This window comes from Tachypleus tridentatus, chromosome 13 (assembly GCF_004210375.1).
Source record: "Tachypleus tridentatus isolate NWPU-2018 chromosome 13, ASM421037v1, whole genome shotgun sequence".
Classification (NCBI taxonomy): Eukaryota; Metazoa; Arthropoda; class Merostomata; order Xiphosura; family Limulidae; genus Tachypleus; species Tachypleus tridentatus.
In genome coordinates this window covers 78786565-78811059 of record NC_134837.1, presented here as the reverse complement: position 1 = coordinate 78811059, position 24495 = coordinate 78786565, and the positions used below count along the sequence as shown (strand labels likewise).

The following is a 24495-nucleotide window of genomic DNA, read 5'->3' as shown; positions in this document are numbered from 1 at the left end:
AAACTCCCCACTGTCAGTTTGAATGATAACTTTACAATTTCATGTTAAAAAATGTACTACTGCCACTCAACCTGCAATTTCTCAGGCTTCATGTACCATATTTACTGCTAATTGTACCAACAGTTAGTCTAGCATGTGACCTGATCTGTTTCTTGACCCTAGACCACATTTACTATTTCTTGGGAAACATGGTCAGGACAACAAGATTTGAATAGTCTTTTCTCATCTCCTTCCATTGCCTTGCAATTCTGCATCACACCAGTGAATTTTCTGACCTTCTTCCACCTTCCTTGATATGATATCCTTTTATCTATATCATTTGTGCCTTACGGTTCCTCTCTATTGTGTTTCATGCTGCTCAGTTTATAACACAGTTGCCTCCCAGTGGTACAGCAATGTGCAGACTCACACCATTAAAAATTGGGTTTCGAAATCTATGGTGGGTAGAGCACAGACAGCCCATTGTGCAGCTTTGTACTTAATTTTAACCAATTTCCTGGGATCAGGATGCCTTGTTTCCCATGTGCCTCTGATTCCTATGTATTATTGTGTCATTATTCGTAATCAGAGAATTATTTTAATGTTCAGGGTGCTATGTATCTTGTTGTGGATCACTTGCCTCAACCTTAAAAGATTTTCTACACTGAGTGGTCCCTAAGTTTACAGGTTTTTCAGAGGTTGTGCACTCAGTGAGGTTTACCACTTCTGAATGCATTTGTTGCCAATTTCAGTTTCAAACTACCCTTCTTTTGGTCCTTGGTTTTTGCATCCTTTGGCCATGGCAGTAGACTTCTTCAGTCATTATTGGTCCAACCTTTATCTTTTTGCCTATCGTTCTACCCCTGGATTTTATTTCTTATCCAAACCACTTCATTTTAAGTCCTTCTGATTGCCCTCTTTCCGGCCTGCTTAAAAAAGGTTTTCAGTTCTTATCCTGCTTCAGTTATCCCCCCTCAGTGTGGATTCCTGTACATGGTGAGGGGACCTCCCAGGGAAGGTACTGTTCTTTCAGTTTACCTCCTCTGGGATCTAAACATCCACCCATGTGTTTACCGTGCATGGTGACCCGTGAAGGGGGGGAGAGGATCCTGGTGGTTGAGGGGTCCAACCGTAACACACTGCTTTGGCCTTGTATTCCTATAAATGAGGGGCCTTGGAATGGCTCCCCAGAGTCAGTTAGCTGGTCCACTTGGGCTAGGGCCAACCGAGTACCAGTGTTGGACATTCTCATTGGTTGTTGTGGACATTGTGTCTGATGCTGGTGTTTGGGTATAATGATCATGAAACCCTGACGTTGCTGCAATGTCCTTGTTTTGCATTGTGGTGCATCCCCTCATAGGGCTTCATAGTGGGCATCAAAACATTTTTTTATTATGGATCACCCTAATAAAAATCTAAAGAAAATAGTGGTTCCATGACATGTGCTCATTGTGGTGGCAAGGACTATGATGCCTATGAGTGTCACACACCCACATTGTGTCAACTACAATGGTTTCCCACTCTTCCTACTTTCGTTCTTGTCCAAAATGGTTAGAGGAAAAAGAGGTGCAGCGTTTGAATACGACCTATAACATTAGATATTCTGAGGCTCGGAAATTGCTGTTCGCCACTCCATATCGGACATATGCTGCTGCACGACTACAGTGGGAGTGCACATAGATCTCTCTTTACCTCCAAGAGAATTGTTTTCAAAACAAATGAAAAGCCTTTTGACCTCCATGGTTAAAAAGGTTGATGAATCAACTTCTACACCCATCTCTGTTCCTCCCACACAGTCCAACAAATCTCAAGATCCACACCCTTCGGTTTCAAATACAGGCATTTCTTTTAATACATCTTTTTCTCCAACCCCATGATGCAAAACAATCATTCGTTCACGTCCTCAGTCACTGGAATCCCCTTCCAACAACAAAGACCTGCCCAATCGACCCAGGGCAGGATCCATGGAGGCCGATAGACCTCCTCCGAATAAGGACAGTAAGGAAAAACGATGTGGTCATAAACAGAAGGATTCTCCAGCCACTTCACCAACCTGTCATTAAAAATGGCCATCTTGATACAATGGAACTGTCGAGGTTTACATTCTAATCTGGATGATATCAAAACACTGATTGCTTTCTACCATCCTGTATGTCTTTCCTCACAAGAAACATTTCTAAAACCTGCTGATACAGTCACCATTCGGCAGTTTTCTCTGTACAGAAATAACAGGCTGTGTGATGGGCGAGTACATGGAGAGGTGGCACTATTGGTTGATCAGCATGTGCCCACCCTGTCTTTGTGACTCAACACACCCTTGTAGGCCTTGGAAGCCGTAGCCATTCGTGTTTCCATGGGTCATACCATCACTGTTTTTTCTCTCCACCTGTCCCCTGGAGAGACATATGATCAATTAGACCGTGATGCTCTCGTTGAACAGTTGCAGTCTCCATTTTTAATCCTGGGGGACTTTAATGGACATCATCCCCTGTGGGGAAGTGCTGTTATTGATAGGAGGGGTCGCTCTGTAGAGCATATGCTCTCTGATCACAATCTTTCTCTTTTCAATACTGGCTCTTCCACTTATTTTCATGCACCTAGTCAGTTCTTTACCACGATTGATCTCTCAGTTTGCTCCCCTTCATTATTTTCCCATTTTTCATGGAGGGTTGACAATAATCCACTAGGCAGTGGTCATTTTCCTATACTTTTGAGAGAGAGTGGCCGTGATCGATGCCATCCTATCCGCATGCTCCGGTGAAAGCTGAATCAGGCAGACTGGTCCACTTTCACTGCTCTCGCAGAACTTGATCCTGCCATCGTGAATCAGCCATCATTAGACGACTGTGTAGCAGCAGTAACTAACTGTATTATACAAGCAGCTGCTCAGTGTATTCCTAAAACCTCGACACATTTTCCACGATATCCTCATCCGTGGTGGAATCCTGCTTGCCACTTGGCACGGAAGGCTCAAAAACGGGCCTGGGATATTTTCCGTAGATATCCCACACTTTCGAACTGCATCGCTTTCCAACGGGCCCGTGCACATGCTAGGTGGGTAAGACATCAAAGCCAGAAGGAATCTTGAATTAAGTTCACAACTAGCATATCTTCTACCACCAGTTCCAAGATCATATGGAACAGGATTTGAAAGGTCAGTGGGCACTACAATTCTGTCCCCCTCTCCATCTTACTCTCTGATGGCCAAGAGGTAGCTGATGTCAGGAGCATTGCCGATACCCTAGGTGAAAGCTTTTGCTGAGTATCTAGCACTTCTGCTTGTTCCTCCACCTTCTTGGCCATCAAGACTCTGGCAGAGCATTCACCTCTTTCCTTTCAAACTGACTGTCTTTTTGACTATAATTATCCCTTTACACTGGTGGAACTGAAAATGGCCCTTCATCAGTCTGGCAGTACATCTGTTGGACCTGATGATGTACACTGTGACATGCTGCGCTATCTCTCTCCTGCTTCTCTTGATATTCTTCTAATTGTTTTTAACCGTATCTTGCAGAAGAATGTTTTTCCTGATGCCTGGCACCAAGCTATTATCTTACCTTCCTCTAAACCTGGGAAAGATTCCTTCACACTACCATCCAATTGCTTTGACGAGCTGTCTCTGTAAGACCTCACAGAGGATGGTTAATACTCGTCTTGTTTGGTTTCTCAAATCAAACAACCTCCTCTCGCCCATCCAGTGTGGTTTCTGACGACAGCATTCCAACCCGGACCACCTAATTCGACTTGAAACATCAATCAGAGAAGCCTTTTTCAAATGCCAACATCTTGTTTCAATATTCTTTGACATTGAGAAGGCTTATGACACAACGTGGAGGTATAGCATTTTGCGATACCTCCATATATAAGGGTTTCGTGGCCATTTACCCATGTTTATTAAAAAAATTTTAATGGACAGGAGATTCCAAGTTTGTGTGGGTTCGACACTTTCCCGTTCTTTTGTACAGGAACTTGGGGTCCCTCAGGGCTGTGTTTTGAGTGTCACACTTTTCAGTATAAAGATAAATGCCATCACTGAACAACTCCCTCTCACCATTGCAAATTGGCTCTATGTTGACGACTTTCACATCTCGTGTCAGTCGTTGAACATGAGAAATATTGATCGGCAACTACAAACTGCCCTCAATCGTATACTGAAGTAGACTATGGCAAACGGCTTTAACTTTTCTCTCTAAAACCGTTTGCATGCACTTTTTCCACCAACAGGGTATCCATCCTGATCCTGAACACCGTATCGGTGAAGTTTTGCTGCCAGTGGTCCCTGAGACCAAGTTCTTGGGGCTCATCTTTGACCGTAAGCTGACCTTTATACCACACTTAAACAGCTACGGGTCAAATGCACAAGAGCACTGGACATCCTCCATGTCCTCTCTATTGCCAGTTGGGGAGCGGATCAATGTTCTATGTTAAAGATATATAGTCATTCAAGACTCGACTATGGATCAATGGTCTATGGCTCTGCCAGACCCTCGGCCTTAAAGATGCTGGACCCCATTCATCATCAAGGACTTTGACTCTGCACTGGGGCTTTCCGCACCTTCCCAGTTCAGAGCTTATATGTGGAATCTCACAAATCTTCTCTGCACCTTTGTCGTTTACAACTGTCTTTACTGTATTCTTCGAAACTTCGCTCCTTACCAAACCATCCCACTTGGGGATGTGTTTTCCTTCCTCATTGGGCCTTACTTTTTCAAAACAGATGATCTGCCATTGCTCCTTTTGGCCTTTGCATCCAGGTGCAATTGGATGAATTGGGTCTGTCCTTGTAAAACATTGCAGAATCCACTGGTCAGCCCATCCCCCCATGGATTATTACAGCCCCCAAATGTGACCTTTCTTTAAGTCATCCGAGAAAGGCAGATTCTCCCGATTGGAAGTAGTCTTTTATTTACTGAACATCTTTCGGAACACCCTTTCTATTCCAATTTATACAAATGGTTCAAAATCAGGTGACTCTGTGGGCTCTGCCATGGTTTGTTGCGGTTCGGTGGTTGCACACAGAATCCCCTCTGCAGCTTCTGTTCTCACTGCTGAACTGTATGCCATATCTCTTGCCCTAGATCATATTAAAACTGAGCAGTACTTCGACTGCACTATTTATACTGACTCCCTTAGTTCTCTGCTGGCCTTGGAATCACTTCACATTGGCTCACACCCTGTTCTTGCTGATATTCAAAACCAACTGGCCCATTTGTCATTAACATGTACTTCTGTCTTGTTTTTCTGGATACCAGGCCACGTTGGTATTCGCGAGAATGTGCTTGGAGACATGGCAGCTAAATGTATCTGCTCTGACACTATCACCACTGTGCCTATTCCGTACATGGACTATGGTTCTGTATTCAAGGCTCGGCTTCGTGCCAGCTAGCAGTCCACTTGGAGCGAGCAACGTGACAACAAGCTTTTTCAAGTAAAACCCTATATTGGGATTTGGCCGTCTAGCTTCCGTAAGGTTCGAAAGGAGGAAGTTGTTCTAACTAGACTACGCATTAGTCACAGTTTTTTAACTCATCGTTTTCTTTTATCTGGAACTGATGCATCAGTATGTAGTTTGTGTAACACTCAAATCATTGTAAGCCACATTTTACTTTTCTGCCATCGTTACGACTCTCAATGACGGCACTATTTTAAACATGTTCTGTCCCAGCGTTTGTCTGTAACATTGGACAGTGTTATTGGTGATGGTGACACTGTCCACCTGGATAAAGTTTTTAGTTTTTTAATGGCCATTAATCTTTTTAACCTCATTTAAGTGTTTGATATTTATTCATTACACCTATTTAATTGTGGTTCCCTTTTCAGAGTCTCAATCTCTCTAGTTCAATTTGACATTGTAAAATGGCCAGAACATTAAATAACTCGACACCAGGACTGGAAAGGGCAACTTCAGGTGACTAACGCTGCTGTTTGAACTACTCGTTAGTCGTTCTGGGGAGTTGTTATTACACTTTTGGTACTGGCCATAATGACACATAACCCGGAACCATGACTAGAAAGACCAACTTCAGGTGACTGACGGTGGTTCTTTTGCTTACCTGTTAGTCTTCCTGGCAGGTTACGATCATTACCATTCTGCCACAGGAAGTCCTTTACAACTTTGTAGACTGGATGTCAACATTGGTTTTACGCCATTTTATGTTTTAATTGCTGTTTTGTTTATACCTTTGTTTCCTTTTATGAATTTTACTACATTTTCTTTACTTTTACCTTTTTACAGGACATTTAGCTAATTTTTATTACACTTTTGCTGCATGTCATTTAAAACTTTTCTTATTTTACCTTTTGATAATGGCTGTTATGACAACATAACCCGGAACCAGGACTGGAAAGGCCAACTTCAGGTGACTGACGGTGGTTCTTGTACTTACCTGTTAGTCTTCCTGGTGGGTTATGATCATTACCATTTTGCTAGAGAAAGTCCTTTACAACTTCTCTTACTCTGCTTTCTCTCTTAACATTGTAGACTAGGTGTCAACATTGATTTTATACTTTTTTTTGTTTTTCAATGATGTTTTATTTTACCTTCATTCCCTTTTATGTATTTTACTACATTTAATTTATTTTTACCTTTTTACTGGACGTTTGGTGCAGATAGCCTAGCTGCTTTGTGCCATAAAACACTAAATCAATCAATTCAGTTATCCTCCACATTACTGCTTTCACAGTCCCTATTCTGGGAACCTCAGTCATCTGTGTGTCATCCTACCATTATTATACTCCAGCTTCACACAGCATTTGGCTGATCACTTGTAAGACCAGTCTGGACTCCACACGCATAGCATCCTTTTTTTTCCAGTAACTCCATCCTTTGTCCTGAATGGTTTATCAGTGTAAATTATGTATTTTAACTCTATTGTGACAGATCATTGGTCAGAGACTATCATTGTGTTTGATGACATGCATATAACATTTTATTGAACTACTATTTTATTAATTTATGTCAATAAGTTTGGCATCAAACTGCAAATTATAATTCATCATTTAGTATTATACTTTATTCAATTTCTTAAAGTAAATTTTAAAAGAGTGCATCTAAATAATGACTTTGTGTTTCATATTATATATTGAGTGTGGCACTATTTCAAATGAGATGTTTTGATGTCAAAATACTATGTTCATAGTTTAGTACAAATAAGGAACTGAAATTACTGATATTATCAAGCTAGAATATGAAATAAGAACCTTGTATCTTTTTTTGTTTGTTAAGATATGGCTCACCTCTTTTTATTTTTGAAATGATCCCTTGTATGTGACGTGAATAATCAATCAAAAACTCGATGTTCCCTAAGCCACTTTTTCAGCCATTTTAAAGTGCTTGGGACCAAACTGGTTCTTCCAAACTAACATTTCAATCAGGTAGATTGTCTTTAGATGCTCTGAAAGTACATATTTTTCAGACAAAATGCACATAATTAATAAACTTGATAAATTATAGTGAAATTCTATGGTATTGATAATTATTTATGAATTTTTTTGTCAATCCAGATGTATATATACAACATAAAAATTTATTTCACATCCTCCGCATGTGAAATTTGAAAAGGTTTAGCAACCTTTGGCAAACAGCAAACAAGTACAAAAAGATTGTCAAAACTGTATAGTAATTGAAATGTGATTGTATTTTACCAAATACTAGTTTACTAAAGTACAGCCAAGCAAGGTCACTTTGTTAGTTCTAAAGGTGAGTTTTATGTTATTGGATATAATTTCATGAGTGCACTTGGACTAATAATTAAATAGATTCAGTATTTTTACAAACAAATCTTTAGTAAATACATTTTATTAAGAACTTGATTTATTGTGTATAGAAGACTTGCAATCTTTACTAAAAGTCTACCAAATTTTGTGTATGATATACTGGGCCCATTGCAAAAGGGTAAAACCATTGGTCTCTGTAACATAGTTGCCTCTCTTCCTGTCCAAGAGTTTACCTTTCAGAATTTTTTAAATGTCTGTTTGGTAATGGTTCTTTTGTATCTACCATTGCTGGTTATCAGGCAAACTTATCCAGTACCTTTGGTTTTTCCCATCTGTGTAGTTTTTTTCACACTCTTTTTCCTTTTCATGTTTAGCTTCTTTCTACTTCATTGTCCTTCTCATATACTGCTCATTACATTTTATTAAGAACTTGATTTATTGTGTATAGAAGACTTGCAATCTTTACTAAAAGTCTACCAAATTTTGTGTATGATATACTGGGCCCATTGCAAAAGGGTAAAACCATTGGTCTCTGTAACATAGTTGCCTCTCTTCCTGTCCAAGAGTTTACCTTTCAGAATTTTTTAAATGTCTGTTTGGTAATGGTTCTTTTGTATCTACCATTGCTGGTTATCAGGCAAACTTATCCAGTACCTTTGGTTTTTCCCATCTGTGTAGTTTTTTTCACACTCTTTTTCCTTTTCATGTTTAGCTTCTTTCTACTTCATTGTCCTTCTCATATACTGCTCATTACATTTTATTAAGAACTTGATTTATTGTGTATAGAAGACTTGCAATCTTTACTAAAAGTCTACCAAATTTTGTGTATGATATACTGGGCCCATTGCAAAAGGGTAAAACCATTGGTCTCTGTAACATAGTTGCCTCTCTTCCTGTCCAAGAGTTTACCTTTCAGAATTTTTAAATGTCTGTTTGGTAATGGTTCTTTTGTATCTACCATTGCTGGTTATCAGGCAAACTTATCCAGTACCTTTGGTTTTTCCCATCTGTGTAGTTTTTTTCACACTCTTTTTCCTCTTCATGTTTAGCTTCTTTCTACTTCATTGTCCTTCTCATATACTGCTCATTCCAGATTGAGACCTTCAAGTAGTTCTCCATGCACTTACCCAAACTTTTTGAGTCCTTGGCTACTTTTTCCTTGTAGTACCTATCCTTGAAAACTAAATTCTTGCTTCTTTTTGCTTGTTGTTGTCATTTTTTATGTATTTTTATCTTCAACTTTTCAGGTATTTTTCCACCACACCTTTAGTCTCTTATCCAGGTCATTTGTCTTTCTAAGATGTTTACAGCATTTGATGGTGACATCACATTCACACCTATTTCTCTTTCTTACCCCAATCCAATATCTCATCCACTTGGGAGTGTTTTTCAAATCCTTTCTTAGTTGAGCTTAGACTTCTCTGTGTTTCAGATTGTTGGAGCTATTAATTCTGCTCAATTCTTGCCTTCTCTCACTACATGCGATGTTCTTTTGGAGATTTGAGAATTTCTACTTTGAAACAATGAAAGATCAATTCTGTAACAAGCTTAAACACTACAGTACTACATTTGATAAAAAACAAATCTCTAGAAATATTGTTAGTGTGTGTAAAGAAACCAGTTATTGTTATATTAATAATGAGTTATTAACTGGATTGTTGTAGACTCCAGGTGTGTTGATTTCAGAACACCACCTTCAAAAACATTTTGATGATGACTGATAGCCTAATCAAATAAAAGCAGTGGCATCTAATGTTTATTTATGATAGTATTTGGTAATGTAACAGAGAATCGGCAAGCAAGTTTGGTGGTAATTGAATTCTAAACACTTGAAACATGAGGCCCTCCCCTCCTCAACGCATACACATGCTTTTCACATAACTAGGCCATGTCATCCCAAAGCTGAGCAGACTTAATGAAAAAACAGCTTGTAATACTAAATTTGGTTTTGATACCCTCAGAAGGCAGAGCACAGATAACCAACTACGTAGTTGTATGCTTAACAATGAAAACGTGGTGGCAATATTTCAGTTTGGTTGATTATTTTTGGGACAAACAATTTAACCTTAATTTTATTTAAATGATTTCTGGAATAATAAAGAATAGTATTAATTAAAACCACTTATTTTGATTAATTATTTAGTGACACCAGTTAACGCAACTATTTGTCATGTGTAATCAAAGTTCCCTTTTCTAATGTAATCAAGTTTACTGTATTTGTGTAAACTAACACTGAAATACAATTCTTTTTTATTAGTTAGAGAGGCCAACACTTGTCTTTCCCATATAATCCCAACAAGGCAAATTTTAACACCAGAAAAACAGAAAAATCATAAACTGTCGGTGTCACTGATTGGGGCCAGCAAAACAAAATCAGGAGCCCTAAGAAATATTTCATAATTGTTGCTTGAAATTTAAATCTTAGAACTGATATAAATAATTTTGGTGGGAGGGACAAGTTTTACCCTATCTTTTCATACCTAGTTATTCCATTGGTAATGGATTAGATAATTGTCTTTTCTAAGCTTTCTAGTTGATGGGTTTTACATGTGATAGAAAATGAATATTTATTTCACTACTACATTTTAAAATAGTGTGTTCTGAATTCCAATCAACCCACCTTTTTTCCTATCACTTTATTGCACTAATCGTTTGTGTGCAATTAGATATTGAATATTTAGTGATTTTGTGCAACAAAGGTGGACCCTGAAAACTATAGATAACATGATGAGATGACTTGTTAAGTTTTAATTTCATGAGAGAAATAATTGTGTATTGTTTAAGACTTAGTTACAGAAAAGAAACTAAACAGAAATCTTGGAGGTTCACCTAATTCTGATATTTGAATAGAGAATATTAAAAGAACAGCAAATTATACTTGAAGGTATTGAAAGAATGAACAAAATATAAAAATGTAAGAAGTAATTACCAACTAGAAAGAACATTTTATTTTAACTGTTGAGATAGTGAGAATGATTAATACCATCTACTGTTCCTGTGTAGGTATACGTAACAATGTTTACTTGAGATGTGAATTTTCTAAGTGTCTCTTCATAAAATGTGACAAGAATTTTACTTGTAAGTAAAGCTTACAACTCTACTGTACACAAAGAAACATTTGTCACAAATTATTTTTTGAAAAAATTTTCTGTGCATTTAAGAAGTCAGTGGAACTCACTCTTACTGGTTTGAGTGTAAGATGATTTTCTTTGCTACGAATAAAAATACTTCTTTTCATCCTTAATATTTAATTTTCATAACCTCTAAAATCTCCTAAATGTATATTGAAGAAACATTTAAGGTAAAATTATATATTTTATCAGTTATTTTATATACATAAAACTGATGTTCTTTTTTTTTCCTTGCAAATAATTTATAATTTTGTAGTTTTATTGTTTGGTTTGTATGAAGTTTAGTTTTTTCTCATGCCTGAAAAGACATCACATTGCTGACATTTAATAAGACCACTTGCAGCTTTGGATTCATATTCATTAATACTTAAGCCTAAAATATATAACAAGAATATAAAAATTGTTAAATACTAAGAGTGCAAAGTTCTCTATTATCAAATTACAAAATCGAGATTTCTTATTCTATATTGCTGTTAATTTTTAAAGGACCATTAGAAGCTTGTGATTTAAAATAAGCTCTTTCTGTTGGTTATAAATATGTCAAAGAAGGTGACAAAGTTTCCAAAACAGCATAAAAGTTAAGAACAGATAGATGAGGCTTCTATCAATGAGTGATAAACTTTATATCTCAGTAAACTGAGATGTTAGGAAGTTCACACTGTTCTGTTGAACTTTGGAACTGTATAAATATTGTCTAAAATAATACAAACTGTGTACTTATGGGGATTTTAGAGTCAAAAAGAGAAATGCCCAGCAATCACACGTTACTTGACAAAAAAGGGGAAATTGAGAAATGTTTTAAAATATATTATTTTGAAATTAAAAAATAATAAAGCTGTTCTAATAAATCTTAGAATAACTCTTAAGTACTGTGACATGCAGAGGAACAGTTTGCGTAGAGTTGAAATGTACATGTTCTTTCATATTTTCCTATTCAAGATTGGGTATGCATGTGTATATTTAGAAAAGTAATACAATATTTAAATTAAAAACCATTAAGATTTATGGGATGACTAACTGCTTTAAATATGCTGCAAATATACAGAGAGATTTAGATCATTTAATGCACCTGGCCAGTATGTGGCAGATAATGTTCAACTATCCAAAATGTAAAGTGATGCATTTAAGTTTACAAAATTCAAATTATTTTTACAATATAAATGGAAATACATTAAATACAGTGGTTGAAGAAAAAAGATATCTTCGAGATGTTATAAAAAATTGATTAAATAGTCTAATCAGTGTACTGTAACTTGCAAAAGGGCTAATAGGATTTTGGATAGCATCTATAATAATACTAGATGCAAAGCAAGGGATGTTATTGTTTCACTGTATAGGATGCTTGGAAGGCCTCATTTAGAGTGCTGTGTACAGTTTTTGGCCTCCTTCCTCAAAATGGACACCTACTTCCTCAAAATGGACATTTAATTGTTAGAGAAGGTTCAGAGAAGAATCAGTAGAATGGTATCTTGGATGGTGGGATTACCTATGAATAGAGACTAAGATCTGTAAACTTATTTTCTCTGGAGAGGAAAAGGGTCAGAGGGGACTTGATTGAGGTATTTAAAATTATTAAGGGTATTGATAATATAGGTTCATCAAACTTTTTGTGTTTAGCATTGAAAACAATAGGACAAGGGATCATAAGTTCAAATTTTGACAGTGTAATTGTCATTTGCTGTTTAGACAGTATTACTTTTCAAACAGGGTGTTTGGCTTTTGGAATGAGCTTCCTTCAAGGGTAATGAAGGCAGAAATTAACAAAATTCAAGAAAAGATTGAATATGTACGAGTGATAAGGGTTGATTATAAGTGGGATTTAAAAGTGACATCCTTGATGATCTGCTTCTTTTTGTCCCTTTAAAATTTTAAGAATTTATAAACTGATTACCAAGATGCATTGCAAATTATTTGTAGAATATATGCTGTTTTATGATTTAATCTAAACTATAGGAATAAAGTATCACAAAAAAAGTTTGTTCATTAAAAATTAACAAAATTTCTTGTCATATGCCCTCTTGGTTCTGTGAAAGAAAAAACCAAGTTGGTTTAAAGAAATTTTGGAAATACTGATAAAAATGTTATTCTCAGGTTCACTGATAACATTATGGGTGAGGATATTGACTTAAGTAACAAGAGATATGGTAGAAAGTATTATGCAGAGTTAAAACTGAATTGCTGACTTTCCTGAATTGAAGAAAAGGGGTGGCACATTGTAAGGAATGTAAATAAATAAATCAGTAGTTATCTAATAAACAAGTCAGCTCAAATAAGTAGACAGTATGTTGACAGCTCTACTTTCTATGGCCTGGAGAGAGTTCAAATTCAGATGAAGATCTGTCAAAATTCTGAAGTCGACTGAAAGAACTAACCACTGTAGTCTTGCAGTAGAAGTGAATTAAGCCAAAAGAGTAAGAGAGCAAAATATTTCCTTGCATTATAGAAGAAAAATATGGTCACATTTTTATTTGTGGTTGAATAAAATGTGGCTACTTCTAAAAGGAATAAAATAGATGAAAACAAAAGCATGAAACGCTAATATCATTTTTAAGATTCAGTTGTGAAGCAAACCAAATATCTAATATAAGCCAAATGGAAAGTGTGTTATATATTTGAAAGAATTATTTTCAGATAGTTTGGTAAGTGTGCTTACATGGCTTTTGTTGTTTTCTAGAATCTTAATGTGAGGATTCCATCTGTATCTCCAAGAGTCCCAGCACCTGCTGTTGGAAGCCTGACTGTGTCTGTTACATCTTCACAGGCGGTTGGGGCTAAAGTTGGTAAGAATATTTCTTAGTAGAGGCCATAATTTCAATAAAATTAATCTAGTCTAAAATATTCAGAAAAAAACAAATATCTAAATATTTATGAACTGCATGACTTCTCTCTTTTCTTTAGAAGGTGGTGGGGAGAGGTAAGTAAATAAAGCCCAAATGAAGTGGTGAAAAACTGGTAAAAAATTATAAAATCAATTATTGATTACCCTTTTGAATACATATTTTGTCCTCTGATTTTTAAAGTTTGTTTGAAAGGGTACTGGCAGTGTTGCTAGCTTGCAACAGAAAATATTAGCCAATCATGAAATGACAGTTTTATTTGAACACATGCTCATTAATGTTAATTTGAGATATTTTCTTTTTAATTTGGAACATATTATAATATGTGATTTTTTCAACATTCTACTTTTTTCTTTATGCTCAGTTTTCAAGAGCAGCATCAGATTTAAAGTTTCTTCAGAGTAGACCATTTTGAAATAAAAAATCAGATTGAAATATACACATGATACTGTGTACACATTGTAAAAATTGCTCTGTTTACTTGTATTGGAAATGTAGTCATGCTATCAAAGCATGTGCATTTGGAAGATGCATAGCAACAGATACTTTTCACATCACTTTATGTGCAAGTGTGTGGTGACTGACACCTGTGATAAAAATGAAATGTGTGTATATTGTCACTGTAAAGTAGTTAGAGTATTTCAATTGTTTGTTTAGATTTCTAATTATTACTGTGTATTATGTTTTAGTAGACTGCTTATAAATTGAACCTATTATGAACAAAATATAGTCATAATGTGTTCCTATTTTATTTTTTCAAGTAAAAGTGGCTCATTATGTTGTATTTTGTGATTTCTTTTCCCTCAGCAGTGTTTTTTGGAATATATAATGTTGCATAATTCGAACAAATGCTACATCTGGTAAAGTGTTATTTTTATGAATTAACAAGAAATTTGACCTTCCAGATAATACTGCAGCACAAATAGGCTTTTCTAAGTGATATTTGAGTGAATTAATAATAAAAATGTTATCCATGTTCAATTTCACTAGTATGTAAAAATTGACAAATGACGTTTTAAATCCTATATTTTATATGTATTATCTGAGTAAAAGCAAACGTTCTATGCTGTAATGTAGCAACTCCACAACACCTGCCATATCCAATACTGATGAGGTCTTTCAATACCAGGGCTTGGATAAGAAGAAGAAAAAAAGAAAAAAAACTTGCATGTCACAAGCCTTTCATTTCCACTTCATTTGAAATGACTGAATCAGTGCGACATACCTTCATAACACCGGTGACTCCCTCTATTCAATTCAACCAAAATATCACTTCTCATTTGGCAGAACTAGTGTTCAGACATTTTATATCTTCTTGTGAATTGCTTTCATGATTTTAATGGTTTACTTTCTGAAGTGGAATTTCTTTGTTACTTTTTTTCTTTGCATGGAATAAATCTTTAACTTAATTTATCAGTCTTTATTTTTCTCACATTTGCATATTTTACATCAGACACTTCTGTCTGATTTATGTATTTGTTTGAGGAACTCTAACATTCATGTTTCCACTTTGAGTATAATACCTTTATTGCTATTTCACAGACTGCAAGCAGGGGGAGACTATTGTTAGATTTCTTTGCTGTTATTCTCTTTCTGAACTTAACCCACTGATCCTACTGCACAAGCTGAATCTAGTTGAGCTGATGAAGATTTGATAGCCTTTTCCTACTACTGGACTTTCCTGTGTTTTTCACTATCCTTCCTGCAGAATCAGCTAGGCCTAATATGGTATTTTCTGACATGATTTCTCACATGTGGTGTTTTTCCATATCCCCACTTTTCAATGATTCGTTATTACTATTCCTGTTTCCCTTCCTGGTCCTTATCTACCCTTCAACGGGTTTCTCATCTTGTTTAATTCGATGTAGATGGGCATGTCGTCAAGAGTACCAGTTTTGTGGGTGCTTGCCTGTATAATTGTTACCCTTCAACAATCTTTTGCTACAGATCCACTGATTTTTCAGGTTTTATTAGAGGGGCTCATTTCATTATCCCTTCTCCACCTATTTGTCTCATTACCCCTTCTCTTCCCCATGACTTGGAATCCTGCCACCAGCAAGCATCTGTCAGAGGGATTACAAGATTTTGTCTTCATAAGCCATTGCACCTGTTCATCATTATTCTCCAGGCTGTTTGTTTTCATCATGGGAAATGGGAGATTGGCATCCTGTAATGGGTTTGTCCTGCTTCACTCTACTTTTCATTGCTTACACGTTTTACCTGAGATTAGTTTCTCACCCTTAAGTGGGCTTTTACTCCAGGTTTATAGATGACTGATGCAAATGCTACTTTCTATATTCTAATATCTTGTCACTCATGAACTTCTCTTTGGTTTGTTCTCCAGAATATGGTTTCTGTGTTTTATGTACTGCCTTTTAGACTTGCTCTGGCCCAATATATTTTGTTGAGTGGTCAGAGCATTGATTTGCCACCTACATGCTCTTGGATTATGGTTTTCTCTCTTTGGATAACTGGCTACTGTTGACTCATTCTGAACAGACAGCTATTCAAGATAGTGATATTCATGTGATTCTGCACTATTGTCTTTGCCTACACTTGAACCAATCTCCCAGTGCTCATTTTTTCACTTTTCCATTTACATCTTTCTTCCCTCTCCTGTAGATGTTGGTGGTCTGTTTTAGTTGCCATCAATGCTTTGTGTACTATTTACCCTTCTACATATCTTCTCTGTTCTTGAGGTCTTTTTTTCCTTTTTAACTCATTGGCAACTAGTAAAGATATCTCTTCTGTTTAGCTTCTTTCCCTTTTGTTTCCCACCTCTCTCCTGTAATTGATCTGGATAAACTTCTATGTACTGTATGTGCTCTTCTCTGTTATATTGCCTGCATGATTTCATTCTGCAGTATCCATTTCTGCCTTATATTTCCTTGGCACCCATTTCTCCTTCCACTTTTGTAAGTTGGGTTCAGCTTTTCATTTAATTTTTATGCCTCCTCTTTCTGTATTTTGTTCTGGGTGTCTTCTCATTCAATTCCACACCCTACCTTTTCATTGGCATTTCATCTTCATAATCCCTTCGAGTTTCTTCTTCACACAAGTATGTGGACTACTCGTAATATGTTCATCTCTCACCATTTGCATTGAATTGTGGTTTCTTCCTCTTCAGACTGTCATCTTCCACTTTTAACTATTCTACAGAATTCACTGATACTTTCACTGGGTAAGTTATTTTTTCTTCTTTCATTTTCAGAAGGGGAGATAAAAGGCTTGTGGCATACATAAATTTTTGCAGATAGACAAGCATTAAACAAGAACAGCTATCTGATAGAAGTTAAGTGCCTGTTGTAAATACATTTTCAATAGAGGAAAATTTATAACTTTCATCAATAACTAGTTATGGTGTGAACCAGATCAAGCAAGTGAATTGTAATTACTATCAATTTACTTTTGAGGTTTTTTCAAGTTAAGAATTTATGACACAACTTTATATTAACTTTTAACATTAATTATTTAATTTTTTGCTTTCATTATTTTTTATTGTTTTATTTAAATTAACTTTACTATCATTCACTAGAACTGGCATACCAGCAAAATATTCTAAAATTAATTCTGAAATATTGCCTGATATTACATTGTTAATAAATGTGAACTGTTTACTGATTATTATACAGTAAATTTGATTTCAGTTTTTGTTGTTTTTATAAGAATTGCTCAGATAAATGTGATATAATGGAAAAAGTTTTGTAATGCAGTTTCACCTGTTTTATCTCCAAGGCTTTCAGTGGGCAGCCCAGCATGGCCATGTGGTTAAAGCACTCGACTCATAATCCGAAGGTCACGAGTTCGAATCCCTGTCACATCAAACATGCTCACCCTTTCAGCTTTGGGATTGTTATAATGTAATGGTCAATCCCACTGTTCAGTTATGTAAAAAACGGCTGGTATGGGTGGAGAAAGCCGTTTTTTACATAATTTTCACTACAAATGGGTTTTCTCGTCATCACAAATCCCACTATTCATTGGTAAAAGAGTAGCCCAAGAGTTGGTGGTGGGTGTTGATGACTAGCTGCCTTCCCTCTGGCCTCAGACTGCTAAATTAGGGATTGCTAGCACAGATAATCCTCATTTAGCTTTGTGCAAAATTCGAAAACAAACGAGCTTTCAGTGGTGTTTGTGCCTATCCACATTTGTCATTTAGAATTTAATATATGTGAATACATGTCTTGAAACCCTCCTTTTACAACCTGTCATCAGTGTCTTGAGACCAGTAACTCTTGTTTAGCATCATAGTTGTTTTATATCTTTAAATTGTTGTTGTGTGTGTGTGTGTGTGTGTGTGTGTGTGAGAGAGAGAGAGAAAGAGGGACATACAAACAGCATTTCAGATTTTTATTTGCTATACATCCAGTCCAGCTGATGCTTGGTGGTGCTTATGAAAAACCTTAAGATATAATACATCTGAAATTAATCTTTGCATGTGAATGGTTTGAATTCCCTAAATGTACTGTATAAAAGGAATAAAATAATATTTTTAGTCAGACATCATATTCATCTATTTTTTTCTTAAAGCAATTATCAAATCATTGTATTGTACAAATGCTACCTTACTGCATTTTATATAACTTGGTGTGTAAATTTATTTCAAAATAATGATAGTTTTCCTTATTAACTGTGTGATTGAGGTTTTCTGCAATATAATTTGTGTGTGTGTATTCTATGCAGAGAGAGAGAGAGTAGCTTAGGAACTCTGTTGTTAAGCTGAACTCAGATAGATAAAAAAAGTGGTTCTTTTAATTTACAGTAATTATACTTAGCCTGTGTATTTTTTCATTTGTTTGCTATAGTTTTTGTTTGTTTGTTTTTTAATGCAAAGTAAATAGTTAGAATCTTACAAGCATTATTACCTTCAGGATCCCCATCAGTGATTGGCTTGCAAGCAATTCCTGCAGCTGGAACCAGTGGTCGTCATACGAGCACAGCCACCATTCATGCAGTAAGTGGAAACTCCCCAATGGCATCAATAATACGTGCACCTCAATCATTGGTGGGCCAAGTAACCCATAATATCAATCATCCATATTCATCACATGTACCTAGAGGTTAGTGTTATGTTATTCTCAACATTTTTGCTCTCTCTAATTTTTTCTTCACTTTCACTCTCTCAACGTTTATTAGACTTATTGTTTTATGACATTTATTTAGGGTTAGGATTTTAAGAAGTGTGATTGTAAAATTAACTTGGGTGAACTAATTATACTTTGTAAAACATAGGAGTGGGAATAATTGGTTTCATAGATATTTCTTTGAAGTGTCACTTTAACGTAACATCATATCTAATTTTTACAACACTATATGTAACTTAAAAATTCTGTATAATATGGCATAAAGGCTGTGTGAATGTATTGTTGATGGCATAATAACTTGAGTGAATGTTGTTTTCTTATATATTTAATTAGCAATAAGAATTTCATTACTTAGAATAAATTATGATTCATGACCAAAGGGCTATGGTGTAAAACCTGTTGATGAGCATTCCTTTTTTAAATGAATAGTTGTATGGTAACTTGGCAAATATAACAATAACAAAAAAAGCTCTGTCTTCTAGTTGTTTTTAGTTTTCTTTCAAAAAACCAGGTATTTGTTATGAAAACTATTTTTTTTTTTCTTCCAAAATAATATATTGTTGAAATAAACTATTTGTTACATTAATTTGTGATTAACCCTTTCACGACAGGCTTGGTATAATATACACTCATTCATCTACATGTTTACAAACGTTAAGCATTTGCACTGTACTCTCTGATGTCTCATCTATCTTCACAAAATTTGGTAGACTTTTAGTAAAGATTACAAGTATTTTGTGTATAAAAAAATCAGATTTTTTAATGAAATACTTTTACTAAAGATTTGTTTGTGAGCATATCAAGTCTGTTTCATTACTAGTCTGAGTGCAAAGTGATTTCATGTTATGATTAAAAAAACTTATTTGTCCCAAAAATATCAAATATTTGTGTAATCTCTGAAATTTCCTAAATACATTTCAAATGTTTTTTCAGTAAGACTTTATAATTTGCCATTTTCTGTACTCTGTATGGAGTCTGTCAGTTGACCAACCTTGAAATCATCATAAAAAATATTAGAAAGAAAATGTAAATTGTTATTTTCTTTTCATTGTAGAATGACTACATAGTATAACACAAAAAAACAAATGTTTAAGTAGCTTAAGTCTCGTAACGTTTTATATATACATGTATAATTTATTATATTGACCTTCCAGTCATGCCTAGCTAACATTACTCAACTTACATTGATGTGGTGCACATGCACTCATGTGACATATCCAGTAATATAAAACTGACCATTAGTCTTTGCTCTCTTGGCTGTGTTTTAGTGTACTGGTGTTTTGTAATATAGTCAAATTTCAGTTATTATGCACTTTAAATATATATGTGTGTGTGTCTATATATATATATATATATATATAGAGAGAGAGAGAGAGATTATTACTATTTGGAAATAAATTATTACATATTTCTTAAAATATAGAACAATAAATCAAGAAGTAAAGCAAACTATCTCTTCTCACTACAACCTCTGTTACTCTGTTGTTGCTTGGATGTAGGTTGATTAGCCTTTAAAATTTTGCCTGTGAAGGATATCAAACCCCTTTTTTTAGGTTTTATATATACAGTTGAATAACCCAAAAATCATAAATAACTATACTGACACCATTTAATTCCACTGTAATTTATTAAGCTTAGTAGCTAAGATGTATTTATATTTGGAATTTCGAGCAGACTAAAAACACAACCTAACTTTTTGAAATCTTGGTTTGAAAGAACGCGATAACCTTTTTATGTATTAAAATGGCAAAGAAAAAAACACTGGTTACATTCTAAGCTGTAGATTGGTTATTCACATCTCATATACTGAAGTAAGTGTATATAAGGGACTGTTTTCAAAAATGGAAAGAGGTGAATGGGGCCAGTGTGTTTGATTCAGTACATAAGCCATATCTCAACAAAATAAAAAGATACAAGGTGTTTATTTTATATCCTAGCTTGTTAATATTAGTAATTTGAGTTCCTAATTTGTACAAAACTATAGACTTAGTAGTTCGACATGGCAAACATCTAATTCTAAACAGTGCTGCATTCAAAATACCACTTGACTCATTAAAATCTTTGTCTTTTAATATTTACTTTTAAATTAAGGACTCATTTATAATAAATATTAAAGTTTGCATTATATTCTACAATTTGATTCCAAACTTATTGACATAAATTCATAAAATAATAGTTCAATAAAACTTTGAATGCAAGTCAACATATGCAATGACATAGCCTTTGACTCATGACCCATTGCAAAAGTTATTGATAATTTGTAACCTGCAATTAATATACTGTTTACTTAAATAAAATTTTTCTTCTACTTCAGCTGCAGTATATATTTATGTTTAATAATAATAGATTTAAACCCACTTTTATATGTTATTATGGTGGTAAATAGTGAAGAGGACAAAGTTTTTGAGGTCTATTAACCAATCAATTATTTTGGAGTTTGCTTGGCAACAGTTGCAAAATGAGTAGTACTTCTTTGATGTATAATTTGTGAATTTTTGTCTTTATATATTACAATTCCTTCATTTTAACAAATAATATTTTTTGAAATATATCTTAGTTCACCAAATACTTGATTGATTTATACATAATTAGGAATTGTATCATTGAAATAATTAAAATTTTTGTATCCCTGTTTTAAAGTTAACAACATTGCCAAAAAGTATATTGAAGGTTATAAAGTCTTAAAATCTTTAGTCCAAATTTGTGTCTTGTATTATTATTTGATGTTACTCTGTTATCTGTAACTTGTGTATAGTTATAAAAATATGTGAGCTTGACAGTTGAAACTGATGAGTGTTGTCAATAAAAAGCCATCAGAAACTACACATACTTTCAATTTCAGCAAGATAAAAAATTATACCCACATATGAAGTTGTGAATTGTTCTTTGATACTAGCGTTGATACTACTAGTTGCCTTTTATGCTTAAGAAACATCAATTTCATGTTTACTTTATTTGTGAAATTTCAGCCAAACTACAGTATCTTTTAGAAAGATTGTATGATGTAATATTTATTGAGATACATTTGGCAGATTGCATTACAGTTGGGATTTCCATTGAATTCCACATTAAAAATTTGTAGATTTAAACTGCAGTTTGAATTACTTTTTTAATAATTAATGGAAAAAATTGTCTGCAAATTGATCAGTTGTACCATAGAAACATGCTATTAAACAATGCAAATAAAACTGACTTATCTGGATGAAGCAAGGTGGAGCTCTACCATTATCAATGTTTGTTGTACACAAGATTCAGGTACTACTGTTTTGGAGTTTTACCTTTGGACTTGCATCAGCTTCATGTGGGTTCTGCCATAGCATACAGTTTTTCTCATCACTTCCATTCCATCACACTCAATACGTACAATTCCACATACAACTGGTTTTTTTGCTGGTGCTATCTTGTTAAATTTCAGAACATCACATTTTGATTCTACTTTCAGAAATAACCAGACAGGCTTCATTTTTATGACTGAGATATCTATCCTTGCTCCATTTGCATATGTTGTCAATCTGGGTATTTTTCATCTCATCTCCCATCAGGCTCAATACTCTGAAATAAGTTGTCATACTCTTACTCACCTCTCCCACTGCACTGATGTTTCTTTCTCTTCTAAGAATTTGATCATCACTGAAATCCTTTATCCTTTTGGGATGAGAGCACACAAGATCCTTTTAATCATCTCTATGCAACCAAGTGATCATAAACATCAGTTTCCTGGTTTCCCCAGTTTCTTTACTCAAGATCATTCTTTGATTTTGAGAGGTTGTTAGTTTAGGACACTAATACAGGTTCCTCTACTGCCACCTTCTCCAGAGTTCCATTTTTTTTACTGATACTGTACATCATAGATGGAGTGTGTATACTAACTGTCAGTAATTCCTGGATTTATGCACAGACAAAGAGACTTCCTTACACAATATTTTAGTCCTTCTTGCTTGTCAACAGGCAATGAGTCTGGGCTTATCAAAAAGGAAATCATTCATCTTAACTCTTCCAATTACGGGGCAGTGTCTTGTGTTTATTATCGAGGAAGCACTTGGTCCAGGGCTCCTTTTTTCAATTTTTGAATCTCTTTACTCAGGACCATTCTGGTGGTAGCAGGTTAATTGTCTCAATCATAACTGATTCTCTGAACAGAATTTATGCTGTAGTGCAAGGCTCTATTGGGTTTGCTTTAATTTTGCAACTGTAATGGGTAGGCTGGCCTCCTATTGGATTACTCAAGTTCTGGCAATTTGGTTTTCAGTACCTTATCTTTGGGCTTTAGCAATGGACGTATTTCATCAGAAGATAATGGGATTATCTGGACCTTTTCTCCCCTTTGTATGCTATACAAGGTACTTAATATGATTTGTTTCAACTCTGAGTCCTGTTGATAGCACCAAATTGGCTGCTTCAGCAGTACCTTCCAAGTGACAAATCTCTTCCCCTTTTTTTTGAAATTGCTGTGGATGCAGCCATGATCTGCCTTGGTATACATAGCTCTCCAGAAGCTAAAGTTTCAGGCATGGAGATTATGCAGTCTTTTTGCACAATATCAGGGCTTAATTTCAAAGTTTGTCTTGAATATATCAGTTTTTGCTTACTCTGAGGTGAACATTTGTTGACAAAAATGACTTGCATATTAGCAATGATGTATTGAGAGGAGGTTGAACATATTTCTGGTAGAAGTGCTAACCATAACTCATTTGTGGACCTGTTTATTTTTCAAAAGATTTTGCATCCTTCACAGTTTCCCTGTTTAACTTTTTATCCAAGTTTCCTTTACTGTGCATGACACAAAGATTTAGTGTCTTACATTCAAAATTTTGTAAACTACTTTTGTTTGTGTTATACCAATTAATATGGCATAAAGACTTATCAGCTAATAATCCATGTTTTAATAGTATATGTGTTTTATGTTTCTAATTCTAAAAAAAAAATTTAATCCTGAACTTCTAATATCACACAATAACAAATTTTCTCTAGGCTTCTTATCTTTAATTTATCCACTACATCTTCAAAATGTATGCAATTAAATGTAAATTGCTCCCTACAGAATAGTTATTACTCAGAAAAACCCTAATTTTTATAGCCTTTAGTTTTGCTTGGTTACAGATCTATAAATCGAAAATAGCACCCCTTTCTGCCATACCTACCTGTCACATAATCTCTTTCAGGCTTTGTTAGTTGTTCTTTCTTTTAATTAAGTTCTTTTTTAATCTTTATGTTTAATTATATAGTATCTATAACCAAGAGAAAGTCAGTATTTTCATCCATCAAATGACATTTTGTATTATGTTGCGTTCTGAATAGATTAGTGTCGTTTCCACTTGTAATAGAACTTTGGTTCCCACAGAATCAACATGGTCAGCTTCAATGAATGTGTAACTGTTCTAATCATGTAGCTAGAAAGGCAGAAAACTTTTGAGTTTGGGGAAATTATCTGCTTTTTGCATGTTATTAAGCTATACTTTTTGATGCATTATTTAAATAAAAGTAATTTAATGTATCACTACCATTAGTATAAAAAGGAAGCTTAAATGTCCTTGACAGTCAACAGCAAGAAAAAAAAATTGGGTTAATTTATTTCTTATTTTTCTTTTTTCAGTATTTAATATTATAAAAGTAACTAAAATGTAAAAACAGGAATTGTTTTATATTAGTTAAGATTAGAGTAGATAAATAATAAAATTTCTCTGAGGCACATGCGTGAGCAGCACATAAGTAATGTAATTTGATAGTGTAACCTGAACTGCAGGTGGT

The 24495-nt window shown here is 34.7% G+C and overlaps 1 protein-coding gene across 5 annotated transcripts in view; it reads left to right on the top strand.

Annotated features, from left to right (window-relative positions):
- Positions 1-24495, top strand: part of LOC143236789 (uncharacterized) — an 89753-nt gene that overhangs the window by 16325 nt on the left and 48933 nt on the right. For all 5 annotated transcript variants that reach the window (XM_076475348.1, XM_076475346.1, XM_076475344.1 and 2 more), the window contains exons 3-4: positions 13501-13606; positions 18535-18723. In XM_076475348.1, the coding sequence (XP_076331463.1) occupies positions 13501-13606; positions 18535-18723 (295 nt within the window). The remainder of the gene's footprint in view (positions 1-13500; positions 13607-18534; positions 18724-24495) is intronic.